The 14,148-nt window shown below is 36.1% G+C and overlaps 1 protein-coding gene across 5 annotated transcripts; it reads right to left on the reverse strand.

Moving 5' to 3' along the window:
• Nucleotides 1–185: 185 nt before the first annotated feature.
• Nucleotides 186–12,787, reverse strand: LOC308706199 (uncharacterized protein). 5 transcript variants are annotated; one of them, XM_081391621.1, is made up of 4 exons: nt 12,627–12,685; nt 12,009–12,128; nt 6,173–6,301; nt 186–3,835 (listed from the first exon to the last, which is right to left on the reverse strand). In XM_081391621.1, the coding sequence occupies exons 2-4, from the start codon at nt 12,064–12,066 to the stop codon at nt 2,898–2,900; spliced, it is 1,125 nt and encodes a 374-aa protein (XP_081247747.1). In that variant the 5' UTR covers nt 12,067–12,128; nt 12,627–12,685; the 3' UTR covers nt 186–2,897. The 5 variants fall into 5 exon arrangements, 3 of the variants coding, with proteins under 3 accessions (XP_081247747.1, XP_081247746.1, XP_081247748.1); XM_081391620.1 differs by lacking the exons at nt 12,009–12,128; nt 12,627–12,685 and adding exons at nt 6,401–6,514; nt 9,221–9,330; XR_014032006.1 differs by lacking the exons at nt 186–3,835; nt 6,173–6,301 and adding an exon at nt 10,497–11,656 and having other exon boundaries at nt 12,627–12,787.
• Between the last annotated feature and the right edge of the window lie 1,361 nt (nt 12,788–14,148).

The raw sequence follows: 14,148 nt of genomic DNA on the forward strand, positions 1-14,148 counted from the left end.
TAAACTGTCCACTATTCTTCAGAAAAATACTAAATAAAAAACAAAATGAAAATAAAGATCCCTCTTTTTTTAAGTTTTTGACATTTTGCAGATTCTGCAAAACTTATGACCACAATTGTAGCTGATTTTTGTGTTGCTCTTACATGAGATATGGTTTATTACAGATTTAACCACAAAAAGGCAGCTGTAAAACAAACTTTATTGTAATGAAATGAAAAACACTATCTCCAAGAGGAAATTTGCCATGAACCCAATGTTTACACTGACAATATGTTGATCCATAAACAATATATATACATAATCTAAACACTCCCTATTAAAAAGTCCCTATACCTAGCCTTGCATTAATTAAATAACATTCATTTGTTGTTTCACGTTTTAATTAAGGTGGGTATAAAATATTTTCAGAGCGTTTGTACCGTCTTCCAGAGGGCAACAACTCATAATATGTGTGATGGGTAACCTAAAATGTTATGTTCTTCCCTGTTCATATAATGACTTTTCCTTTTCCCTTTGGTCTTCATTGTTATTTTACCAGGTGTGCAAGCTAGGACTTTGCTTGAACCGGAAGATTACCCAACCATACCATAATGCCATTTCTAATTATGCTCTCCATAACTGCCTAATAAAATAAAACATTATTGTGTGGACTACGCTGAAAATACATGTGTCAAATTGTATCCACATGAGTCCTTATTATCCATGTGAATACCAATGTACTTGTAGGAACACAACAGGAGGTTCATTCTCATGTTGAATTTAATAGAATTTAGAATTCCTTTTGAAACCCATGAACATACTCCAACAATTTATATGAAGTTCAAACATACACTATTTTGCCAAAAGTATTGGGACACCTCACCACATCATTGAATTTGGGTGTTCCAATCATCTCCATGACCTCCAATCAAGCACCTAGGCATGCAGACACTTCTACAAACATTTGTGAAAGAATGGGTCGCTCTCAGGAGCTCGGTGAATTCAAGTGTGGTACCATGATAGGTTGCCACCTGTGCCATTCGTGAAATTTCCTCACTACTAAATATTCCACAGTCAACTCTTAGTGGTATCAGAGAATGTCTAATAAGGCGAGAAGTTTCACTCTCAGTACACTTCCGGCTTCTGAACTGGTTGCAGTTCCACTCTGATTCCATATGAGGGCGCTCACAGGACGAGTGCAGAATGAATGGAGGTCTATGGCGCTATACCAATAAAAATCCACTTTTCTCAGGATATAATTTTTTGTCTAGTAATTTGAATGTTGTATTCGAAAGGAGATGCAAATAAATTACACATTGCTGGGTGTTAGATTTTTTTGAGTCACTTATTTCCTTTAAAAAGTCTTTTAAAGTGTCAATGACGTCATATACATGTACGGCCAGAGATACTGCTTTACGGCAATCCTTCAGTCACTTTGGTGCGTTCACGCTCTGCACTTTCTTTTCTCACGAGGCATTGACAACACAGCTGACACAGGGAAATACACGTGCTAGAAGAGTTTTTGTTTTGTTTGTTTCTGGTCCCGCTGCGGATGACACGATGCCATCAAGTGGTATCTCTGGTCGTAATCAGTCCTTCACTGACCAATCAGCGTTCATTATCAGAATGCTAGCGTGTTATGGGCAACAACAACTCAACCTGTAAGAAATCGAAAGGACATAAGTACTCGTTCATTCAACTTTCGACCTATAACCCATGTTGAACTTGCAAAACCTACAATCGAATCTGAGATTTCTCAACGGCAATCGGGTGAAAGAGACACATTTAGCCGTCTAGCTCCATAGACTCCCATTCATTTTGCACTCATGGCGATCGCCCCCAGTGGAACTCTGGTGGTACTACAACCAAAATTCAGTACAATACGACTTAATAGGGGGTGGCCAGGCTCTCCGTAGACGGGCTCTGGTGGTATTATAACAAACAGAAGAACATGAAAAGAAGAAGGAATGTTGTTTAAAGGGGTCATTGGACATGCAAACACCATATAAAAGTGAATTTTGCATCAGATGACCCCCTTAACCACGAAAAGACATCAGTACACACGTTTTTAAAGTTCAAATCCTCCAATGTTAATCTACTAACTCTCCTGACTGCTTTATCGGACAAAAATGGCGGATTCGGCGGATTATGATTGGTCAGATCACCTGTCAATCAAACTTCCTGCGAAGGGTCAATTGGGAACAACAGCAACTCAGCCACGAAGTGGTAGGCCACGTAAAATCACAGAGCGGGGTCAGCGCATGCAGAGGCGCACAGAGCGCAGAAATCACCAACTTTAAATGGTCATTAGCTACAGACCTCCAAACTTCACATGGCCTTCAGATTAGCTCAAGAACAGTGTGTAGAGAGCTTCATGGTACGGGTTTCTATGGCCGAGCAGCTGCATCTGCCACTGGACTCTAGGGAAGTGGAGATGTGTTCTCTGGATTGACGAATCTAGGTTTGGTGGTTGCCAGGAGAACGGTACTTGCCTGACTGCAGTGTGCCAAGTGTAAAGTTTGGTGGAGGGGGGATTATGGTGTGGGGTTGTTTTTCAGGGGTTGGGCTTGGTCCCTTAGTTCTAGTGAAAGGAACTCTTAATGCTTCAGCATATCAAGACATTTTGGACAATTTCATGATCCCAACTTTGTGGGAACAGTTTGGGGATGTTCCTGTTCCAACATGTCTTCACACCAGTGCACAAAGCAAGGTCCATAAAGACATGGATGAGCGAGTTTGGTGTCGAGGAACTTGACTGGCCTGCACAGAGTCCTGACCTCAACCCGATACAACACATAGCGACCCCTACAGGGAAACTACAATGTCATATGCAAGTTATATGAAGTAATGTTTAACAGTGTAGAAGTCTAGGGGGTTACATGAATATCAAATTATTTACTTGTGAATGTGAACTTTGCTCACTTAGATAACTTTGGACAATGCTTTTTCTCATGAGTCCGTTGATGAGATAAAGTGGTAAAACTCTTCCCACATGAAGCACACTTGTACGGTCTCTCTCCAGTATGAATTCTCTCATGATCTTTCAATGTTCCTGACATAGAGAAACTCTGTCCACAGTGTGAACACTTGTACGGTTTCTCTCCGGTATGAATTCTCTCATGATCTCTCAAAGTTCCTGACCGAGTGAAACTCTGTCCACAGTGTGAGCACTTGTACGGTTTTTCTCCAGTATGAATTTTTTCATGATCTTTCAAGGTTCCTGAACGAGTGAAACTTTTTCCACAGTGTGAGCACTTGTGCGGCTTCTCTCCAGTATGAATTCTCTCATGAGCTTTCATGTCACCTGACTGAGCGAAACTCTGTCCACAGTGTGAGCACTTGTACGGTTTTTCTCCAGTATGAATCCTCTGGTGTGTTTTTAAGTCATTGGATCTAGTAAACTTCTTCCCACAGTCCAAGCACACATAAGGTTTCACACCAGAATGAATAATCTCATGCTGTTTCAAAAATTCAAGCAGTGAAAAACTCTTTCCACACACAGAACACACATGAGGCTCCAAATCTGCATGAATTTTCATGTGTCTTTTCAGGTGCTCAGCCAAAATAAATGTCTTGTCACACTGATCACAGACAAATGATCTTTTTCCTGAGTGAATCAGCAGGTGAGTTTTGAGATTACATGCCCATGGGAAGCTCTTTCCGCACTGATGGCATGTGAAGGGTTTCTCTCCGGTGTGGATTCTCATGTGCATCTTCAAGCCTGGTTTAGTTTTGAAGCTCTTTCCACACTGAGAGCAGGTGAAAGAACATTTCTTCCCTCTTTGAAGTTTCTTCCTCTTCTTCAGTTTCTGAAACTGATGGTGTTTCAGCTCCACTTCACTGTGTTCCATCAGACCTAAAACGAACATATTACATTAGACAAATTCGAGACTGAAATAAAAGTAATCCCTAGTTTAACCCTCTGGGGTCTAAGGTGTTTTGGGGGGTCCTTGAGATGTTTTGACATGCCCTGGCATTTGTGCTTTATTCAGTTGCTTATATATTAATGGCAAAGGTGTCATTACACTATATTTAGAGAATTTTTGAGAGAATAATGTTTATGCATGGTTATTGAAAAAAATAAAAATTAAAGTTTCTGAAATAAGACCACAAAACACAAAAACTAAATATGTGTCCACAAGACTTTTGACTAATGGATGTTGTCGCCTAGAGTTTTTGCTTTAAAATAATCTGAAAATCATCCTGCCTAATCATTCACATAAAACAATACATCGATTTAAACTTTGTAAGACACTTTTTGTTTGGAAACGCAATATGCGTGGGGGCGTGAATGATCATGAATAATGCTGAATCATGAATGATCAAAAATAACTCACATAATGAGCCTTTCATTCAGGTGTCACTGAGAGGGTATACATTTTTTTTATATTATTATTATAATAATAATAATAATAATAATAATAATAATAATAATAATAATAATAATAAATATATATATATATATATATATATATATATATATATATATATATATATATATATATATATATATATATATTCTCTACAGAATTAGTTCAAAGTTAGAATTGGAATCATCTTGAAAAATTTTTTATTTTTCCACAAATATTTTATGCATGCAAATTGTATAATATCCAAGGTAAACATTTCTAGTAATTGTGCAGTTAATTCTCATACTGTATTTTCAGAAAGTTTGGGAATATGTATCCTCTCCCCAAATTTGTCACTAATAAAACACATTAATGAGAAGGCTTATATTGACCGATTTAGATTTTGCTTTGTTTAGATTCACCTTGTAAATATATTTTTTGCTATTTTATCAAAAAGGTTACAATTACAACAACAATTAAAATTGTAATAATATTACAAGTGTAATCTTTCTTTGTAAAAAGTATACATTTTGTCATACGTATTTCAAAGTTAAGGATTCTTTAGTTTGAATATTGGAACAAACAATATAATAGCATCTTAGTTGATGATTCAATATACCTACTTTATTTTTGACAAACATCCCATACTATATATTTATCATATGAGCAGAAATTGGCGAACAAAAGCTTATTTGATGTGGCAGTAGTCTTTTTTTACAGTAAAATTTTTATAATCTTTCCAAAACTAATCAACGAAATCTTGTATAAACATTCATATTTCGTCTGGAAACATCATTTTCATGATATATTAGCTTATAAATATTAATTTGCAGTTTAATATATTGCTTATAAAAATTTTATTTTAACATATTTCAATCGATTTTTACTCATCTCAGTATAGCAATATAGTTTGGTAAAAGCTAAACTAATAGATGTGTTCATGTAAAAATAACATGTTTACTAATGTAAGTGCGAGTGTGAATGAACGGCACAGATGTGCGCTGTTGTTTACATCTGTGCAGTTCTTTCATTCACACACAGACACACGATTCATATTTAAAAAGTCTTTTTGCGGTTTACAGACACTATTCCATATCGCGATTAGGACAAAGCACTTAAGAATAAAGAACTTACTATTCACAGTCCTCAGCTGGATGCGTTGCTCCTCAAAGTGAAACTAAACCAGCACTTAGGAGGTAAATTTTCCAGGATTATTATTAAGATAGTATTATTCCTCACAGCGTAGCAAGACGACGTAAAGTACATTAATCTGATTAAACTTGATGTGTTTTATCGAGTTGATGTGGGCGTTAACAGGTTTGCATGGATTGCCTCGGATCATTTGCGTTTCAATAGTGTGCGCTCTCCGTAGGCGTGTTCACATTAGCAGATAATGAGCTGAAATGAGAACAACTGACATCTCTCTCTTTTCATACAGATTACATAAACAGAGAATATTTTTTTATATAAATTACTTCATTTAAAAGAAGAAAATTCAAGCTTTATAAAGACATGTGACTGAGTATTCGCTGAGTTACAGTTCATTTTCGGACACATTTCAGAATGGAGTTCACTGACAGAGAGAAGGCAGAACTCGCATTATGTTTATTGTTCTTTATTTGGCGAAAAACACAACATTTTATTTTTTTAATTGTGATTATACACAAAAAAAGACACTTAACAGGATTGAATGATGTACAACACTTGTAAGATAAAAATCAACAGAGTATTTTGAGTCTCTTTTGCACTGATAAGAAAAAAAGCGAGCTCGTCGCGCCTGCGCGACAGCTGACCCCAGAGGGTTAATAGCTGTTATTAATGAAGTATCAAGAATGGACACCAACCTATTTGTTCCTCTGTATCTTCACATTTTATGCTGCAGGGTTCTTCCTTGAACTCCATCTTTTGAGTGTTTTGTTGAGGTTTCTGAAACTGATGGAGTTTCTCCACCACTTCACATTGTTCCATCAGACCTAAAACAAGCATATTACATTAGACAATTCAAGACTGAAATGACAGTAATCCGTAGTTTAATAGCAGTTATTAATGAAGTATCAAGAATTGACACCAACCTATTTGTTCCTCTGTATCTTCATCTTTTATTCTGCAGGGTTCTTCCTTAAACTCCATCTTTAAAATAGTATGTCAGTAGTTTCTCCTGGAGTAATTCCTCCTGCTTGCTTCTCCTGTAGGAAGATGGGAATATTCCCCAGTATTTTAAAATGTCAATAGCTTTGTGTTCATTTAACAGATGCTTAACATTTTTGCATATTAGACTAGTCATAAGCTTTGTTTACACTTTCGCCTGATACAGCTGACAGAAAACATACAGTTAAACTATAGTTTAGTGTGTCATTCCTGGGATTCCTTTTGTGCCTTTTGTGTCCTTCGTATAGATCATGATCTTACTGCCTTAAAATGTTGAACAATATCAATTTTAAAGCTGTCTTAGAGGCCATTCACGTCACATCTTTTGTGCGCTCAAACAGCCACGTCGCAGCACGCTCGTTTTTTCTACACCGCGGAGAGATGAAAAAATCAGAATCAGAATACCTGCAGTAACTGCAGTATTTTAATCAGAGGTCATCGCAGGTCATGTGACAAGAACTGAGCTAAGCCCTTTCCATAACACTGAAAGCTCAGCCAAGATGGACGAACAGATGATCATAGGCCTGTGTATCCCAATTTCATGATTAATACAACACTTACTATACATGATTTTTTGGGGTATATCTGTAATGATTCTCTCTAATGTATATCTTTTCTTCAATTATAAAATTTATTTAAATTTTTTGCATGTCCCTCAATTTATTGTCCACACTGTTATTTTTGATTACTTTCCCTTTAAATGAAAGTTGGAAAATTTTAATTAAAAGACATATCATAAAGCATTCATCACTTCTTTGGAGGAAAAACAAACTAGGTTATTGTAATTGTCTATTTTTCCAATGTTAATGTGGTCAACTTTAGTATGTCCACCATGTTAAGGGAAAAAATGAAAAAGTTAGTAGAAAGGTCCTATTTTAAAAATTACAGTTTTAACCTGTTCCCGCATTGAGGTCACTACAGTGGACAGCTATTTAAAAACATTTTCTTGCATGGGTTTTGATTGCATAGTTGTACATCAACCTCTACAGTGGACCCTAGTGCATCATCCTATGCATTGCCACCAAGTGGAAAGACAATGCATGTCGATTTTATTTTCCTTCAAATCAAGATGGCCGATGGCCAGTCAGAAATGCCAAGTTGCTCCGGAATATCAATCCATTCCTTCTATCCTATGTACGTTACTTGTAATGCATTACTTTACTCGTAACATTAAAAAGTCATTCCGATTACATGATGCGTTACTTGGTTCAGATAGAGAACAGACACAACAATTAAAAACTGAATGTGTCTAAACAGCAGGAGTCAGATTTCACCTCACTTCGCCTCACTCTTGACTGACAAGATTTGGTTTCAAAGCGAAATGAAAAGGTCCCTATTTAGGCGAGTTTGTCATTGTACTGCTTTGTTGTTGTGTTTTTCATTAATAATGAAGCCACCAAGGAATTGCCGCTCCCGAATTGGCGCTAATTTGAAAGCGAAAGTAAAATGATCAATGCCTGTGCAGCAATGAGCATTTTACTTTCACTTTCAAATTAGCTCAAGTGAAGCATGTTACTTGTAATGCATTACTTTACTCCTTACATCAAAAAGTAATCTAATTGAGTTATGCATGTTATTTGTAATGCGTTTCCCCAAACACTGCTCATCTGAACATCTGAAAATCTATTTGAAAAATGTGTAAAAAAAAAAAATCATGCCTTAAGAGCAATAAAAACACATAGAAAAAAAAACTGATTGAGGTTGTCATATTTTAAATTCATGCATGAAAGGGTTAAAGCAACTCATGCAACTCTTTATTTGATAAATCTTCTACGGAATGTTAGCTTATTTTTGCTAAGACATGGTGCAGTGGCTGATTTTAGGTATGTAAAAAAAAAAACTTGCAACACAATAGGCTAAGTGTATTGTGATTGCCAAAACATTTGGTACCTAAACATAATTTTATTAAGTTAAGTGAAAAAGTTGCAATGTTTACATGGTACAATGGTAGGCAACTGTTTTTATTATGCTTGACACAAATTTCATGACTTCAATTCAATTCTTGTGATTTGATTCCGATCTTGATTCAATATCGATTAATTTGGACAATTATTAAGGTACAGTAGATACATGTTAATTTTTCTCAAGAAAAAAATTGGTATCATTATTAAACGTTAAAAATATAAACTCAAATTCAATATAATGCGTTTTTTTATTATAATAACAACGTTCATATATTTTAATGATATAGACTAAGTAAAACTATATTAAATATGTAATACAGTGCACATATTTAGCAAAATACTCCTCTATAGCCAATTTTACGTGCTATATATGGTCATCAAATGGCTTTCCTGAGGTAAATTTAACGTTATGTGACATTGTTTTCGTTTTATTTACCTATTTCCGAGGTTGAACAACATTGATTAATCAATATTATGTATGAGGCACATACATTTCGGTAAGTTGTACTGTATCCTTCAACATACATTTGATTCGTGTTTATTTTCTAGTAGTAAAGAGTAAGAGATAATCGGTTCACGTGCTGCTTGAACTGAGGCGTTACAGCGAAACCAAACCCGTATTTATTGTTTTAATTTAGTAATAAAATTGACAGAATCGGAGAGCTGAGAGACTTGTTTCAACGGCCCAGCCGGCGTTTTCCACGCACTTTTAGACGCGACATGTTGTGAACAGCCAGAAAAGCTCCGTTTCTCTCATCATCACCATCTCTCTCCAAACTACTGCACACATACGGAAACTATAAATGAGTATGAATTGTTACAACATAAAACCTAACTCACGTTAGACTCCAGCTGAAAATTTCACCAAGATGTTTTACTTGTGGGTTGTGACTGAGGGAACACTATTCGTCTTCGAATCATATACTGTTGGATTCTTCTTGTTGTTGTATGGTTTAATGGCGGTTGACAAGCCAACTTATGGTGTATTACCGCCATCAACTGGACTGGAGTGTGAAGCATCTCAAAACAAAAACATAACAAGGGGATTTAATTTAATTTAACACTCCACTCCTCTGTTACCGCTATGGTCCAGGTACACACGAGACCCATAGCACTTTTAAATTTAACTCAACTTTCTCATAATCATCGCCCTGCTACAATAAACTAACATCACACACGCATTCATATACATTCAAATATTTTTACAAGTTAGTAGATTGGTTGTGTGATATTGGTGAAGTATAGGTCTCTGCAGGACAGTAATGAGTTACCAGATCAGTGGGCGAGGCCATAAACCGAGGGGCATTTTCGACTGCGTTAATTGATTTGCCCATGTCACAGTTTGGGTAGGGGTGTCGGCTGAAGGGCATAATTTTCATTGCATGATTTATAAACACCCACCAGTTTAAAAACACCCACAAATTTAGAAACACCCACTTTTGTTCCGCAGAGACCGGTTGCGAGGGCTGTTTATCAGCATCTCCGCAATAATGGTGCCACCGAAGCATTGTATTAATGTTAATTTATGCTTAAGTCTTAAAAGAATATTATGTGATGTTGGTATGCATTTTATAGGTTTATTTATGTTTGATGTTGATTATGGGTGCGAGTTTTTGTAGTACTTAAGCATCGTGAAATTTCATAATGCCCCTGGTTTTTGTAAATGGTTGACTCCAATAGGGGATGTATTAAAGATTGTTTGAATATTCATTCACGGTCTATAGGTAGGCCAATGCAATTCAAACTGTTATTTTCCCTCTGTGAGTATTGTGGATACGTGTTAACATTTTATTATTATTTTTTACTTTTAAATATGGTTTTCTGAGAGCACACTTCTGAAGCACGAGCACAGAGAGTTGGATGTCAGACGTCAGTCTTAAACTAAGCTCTCTTTCAGGACTTAAATGTCAAATACACACAAGGTTATGTCAAAAACATGCAAAGTTCTCATAAACAGTCAGTTATGTCTGCGTAAACAGCAGGGAAAGAAATCACATGAGTATATAAGATCTGTGTAGTAAAGTGGAAGCAGAGTAATATACAGTACCTACTGCAATATCTGCTGTTAATATGAATCAAACAACAAAAGAAAAACAGAAAATCACTCCCTGCTTTTGATTAAAAAAAATGAATAGCTTTAATAAGAATACATTTCTTACTTGAATCCTGCTGTTACATGCTCTGGCAAGGAGAAACACATGGAGGACTGTGTTCAGCTCACTGAGGGAAGGGTCTATGGTAAATAGACCCAATAATAATGCAGTGTGGCATCACAAAAGCTAGAATCTGCAAATGTGTGAAACACTGCTTATGATTTATGGGGATTAAAAAAAAGGAGTGGGTGGATTTTTACCATTATAGGGTGGTTGTGTACACACACTGCTGACACACATTTATGTTCAAACACCATGTAAAAGTGTATTTTGCATAACAGGTCCCCTTTAAATGAAGCCAAATCTCAATATCAAATAATTTTCTTTAAAGTGATGGATCTGAATGTGAACTTTGCTCACTTACACAACTTTGGGCAATGCTTTTTCATATGAGTTCGTTGACCAGATAATTGGCTAAAACTCTTCCCACATAAAGAGCACCGGTGCGGTTTCTCACCAGTGTGAATTCTCTCATGATCTTTCAAGGATGATAAATGAGCGAAACTCTGTCCACAGTGTGAACACTTGTACGGTTTCTCTCCAGTATGAATTCTCTGGTGTGATTTTAAGTCACCGGATCTAGTGAAGTTTTTCCCACAGTCCAAGCACACATGAGGTCTCACACCAGTATGAATACTCTGGTGAATTTTTAAATATTGGAGTTGTGAAAAACTCTTTCCACAATCAGAACACAAGTGAGGCTCCACATCTGCATGAATTTTCATGTGTCTTTTCAGTTCCGCTTTCAAAATAAATTTCTTGTCACACTGATCACAGCAGAATGATTTTTTTCCTGAGTGAAAGAGCAGATGAGTTTTGAGACTACTTTCCCATGGGAAGCTCTTTCCACACTGAAGGCATGTGAAGGGTTTCTCTCCAGTGTGGATTCTCATGTGCATATTCAAGCTTGATTTAGTTGTGAAGCTCTTTCCACACTGATGGCATGTGAAGGGTTTCTCTCCGGTGTGGATTCTCATGTGTTTCTTCAAGCTTGATTTAGTTTCGAAGCTCCTTCCACACTGAGAGCAGATGCAAGAACATTTCTCTCCTTTTCTTTGAGCGTTTTGTTGAGGTTTCTGAAACTGATGGAGTTTCTCCTCCACTTCACTTTGTTCCATCCGACCTAAAACGAACATATTACATTTCAAGATAAAAGCAATAAAAGCAAGTAACAGTAAAGTAAGAGTAACTCTTCTAATTAATTGTAAATCTTAAAATTACACAAACTTTAAGATATTATATAAGCTGTAAAATAACATCAACTAGGAACAGGTATGAAAATACAAAATGAGATTGGGAAAACGCATATCTACAATACAACGTTGTGCCAATAAATCAATTTTCCCAAACTCATCTTGTATTTTCACATCTGTTCCTAGTTGATGTTATTTTACAGCTTATATTGTGTAAATGAGGGTTTATAGTCTTAATGTTCTTCAGTAGTTGTTAATAAATAAACAAGAATGGACACTGACCTATTTGTTCCTCTGTATCTTCATCTTTTATTCTGCAGGATTCTTCCTCAAAATCCATCTTTACAATAATATGTCAGTAGTTCCTCCTGGAGTAATTCCTCCTGCTTGCTTCTTCTTCTCCTGTGGGAAGACATGCATGTTCAACAGTATTTTAATAGGTCAATAGCTGTGTGATGTTTAGGCTAACATTTTTAGCATATTAGCCTAGCCGTAAGCCTTGTTTACACTTTCGCCTGATACAGCACCGTTTAAACTGTAGTGACTCTCCGCTCTCTAGTGATAAGAACACTAATACTAGCTACATATGCTTCATATTTAAGATATTAAATGATTTGTAGATTATATAGATAACGGTTTCATGAAAACATTTGCGATTGGTTTGTAAACGGTATTAGTATGTTCGGGCTGTTCTTGATGCATTTACACCGTTCTGACCGGCAGGTGTCGCCAGCGTGCGGCGCTTCCAAAGAGTGAATCGTTCAAAAAGAGTAAACTCACTTCGAGTTTATTCGGTGTACAAAAACATCCGTTTCTCCCATAATCACAACTTCTCTCCAGGCTGCAGCGCACAACAGTTTATTATAAATGAGTATGAATTGTTACAACATAAAAACTCACTTTATAGACGCCAGCTGAAGATTTCACCCAGATGTTTTACTTGTGGTCAAAGAGTCAATATAAGTTCTTTGTTGTGGCTGAGGGAACACCATTCGTCTTCCTCTATTGTGGGATTAATGGCGGGTTGTGAACTAACCACACAGTCTGCCATCTACTGTGCTGGAGTGAGAAGATAATTCAGTCTATATAAGGCTGAGTTCCTTTATTCCACTTATTATATAAGTATATAAGTAATAGGGTAAAATTTTTAACCTTTAGATATCACCATGAAAATTACTGAGTTGATTACTTACATCAAGACAAACAAAAAAATTATTACAAGTTTTTTTAAATGGTTTGTTAACATGGACAAACGGTGCATAATCTAATTATGTATGAGCTAATTTGCATAAATACCACAACAGATCTAAACATTGGGTATAGCCATGTGAAAATGTCTTGTTGAATCTTGTTAACACACAACAGTAAAATACTTGATGTTAAGGTCTGAATGGAACCCCTTTAGGCTACCCATGCGCATTAATACATAGAGGCGGGAAGAAGTACTTTTTTTTTTTTTAGAAACCAGCCTTTATTAATTATTATTGCAGAGATTTTTAGAAACCAGCCTTTATTAATTATTATTGCAGAGATGGGGTCCGTGGGACTGTTTCTGGGGATTCACTTTTTTTTTGCCTACCTTTTGTCTTCTGCATTCTCCTTACCCTTGTCTCCTGTCCCCCAGAAACAGTCCCACAAACCCCGCCCCAAACCCCATCTCTTAAAAATGAATAAAGGCTGATTTCTAAAGTTATTCCTGCTTCTATGTATTAATGCGCATGGGTAGCCTAAATGGGTTCCATTCATACCTTAACATCAAGTATTTTACTGTTATGTGTCAACAAGATTCAACAAGACATTTTCTACTGGCTATACCCAATGTTTAGATCTGCTGTGGTATTTATGCAAATTAGCACATACGTAATTAGATTATGCAACGTTTGTCCATGTTAACAAACCATTTAAAAAAACTTGTAATACATTTTTTGTTTGTCTTGATGTAAGTAATCAACTCAGTAATTTTCATGGTGATATCTAAAGGTTAAAAATTTTACCCTATTCACGTAAGAAAAAGAATGAATAGGCGTATAATATTTGGGTCTTTTTCTAAACTTTCCCCTAATGGGATTCTTCTGTTTTTTTTTTTTTTCTTACTCAGGACATATTGAGGATACAAAATCAGTTGAGTTTGCTTCTGTTGCAATTTGTTCAAGGTTGACCCCCATTTTGGCTTAAAATGACTGGACTATAAGGATACTCATCTTCTCTTCTCCACATTGCAAGTAACAGAGATATGAAATTTATGGTCCATATTGTTAGATTTTTTTTAATTATTACTTTATCCCTAAACATACCCAGTCCCAAAAGAAACATTAAAGCTATCCCATGACTTTATACCACTTATTCTTTTTAACAGATGCTGTTACGTATCATAACCTCATCATCTGCAGAGAGAAACTGCCACTCAGAATACACACATAAT

This window comes from Scardinius erythrophthalmus (assembly GCF_964197995.2).
Source record: "Scardinius erythrophthalmus genome assembly, chromosome: 17".
NCBI lineage: Eukaryota > Metazoa > Chordata > Actinopteri > Cypriniformes > Leuciscidae > Scardinius > Scardinius erythrophthalmus.

What these genes read in the sequence shown, in the direction of transcription:
- LOC308706199 (XM_081391621.1), bottom strand. Translation starts at nt 12,066, where the DNA reads ATGGATTTTGAGGAAGAATCCTGCAGAATAAAAGATGAAGATACAGAG. An exon ending in AGATACAGAGGAACAAATAG is followed by an intron (nt 6,302 to 12,008) that starts GTCAGTGTCCAT and finishes TGCTTGTTTTAG; the next exon opens with GTCTGATGGAACAATGTGAA. An exon ending in AGATACAGAGGAACAAATAG is followed by an intron (nt 3,836 to 6,172) that starts GTTGGTGTCCAT and finishes TGTTCGTTTTAG; the next exon opens with GTCTGATGGAACACAGTGAA.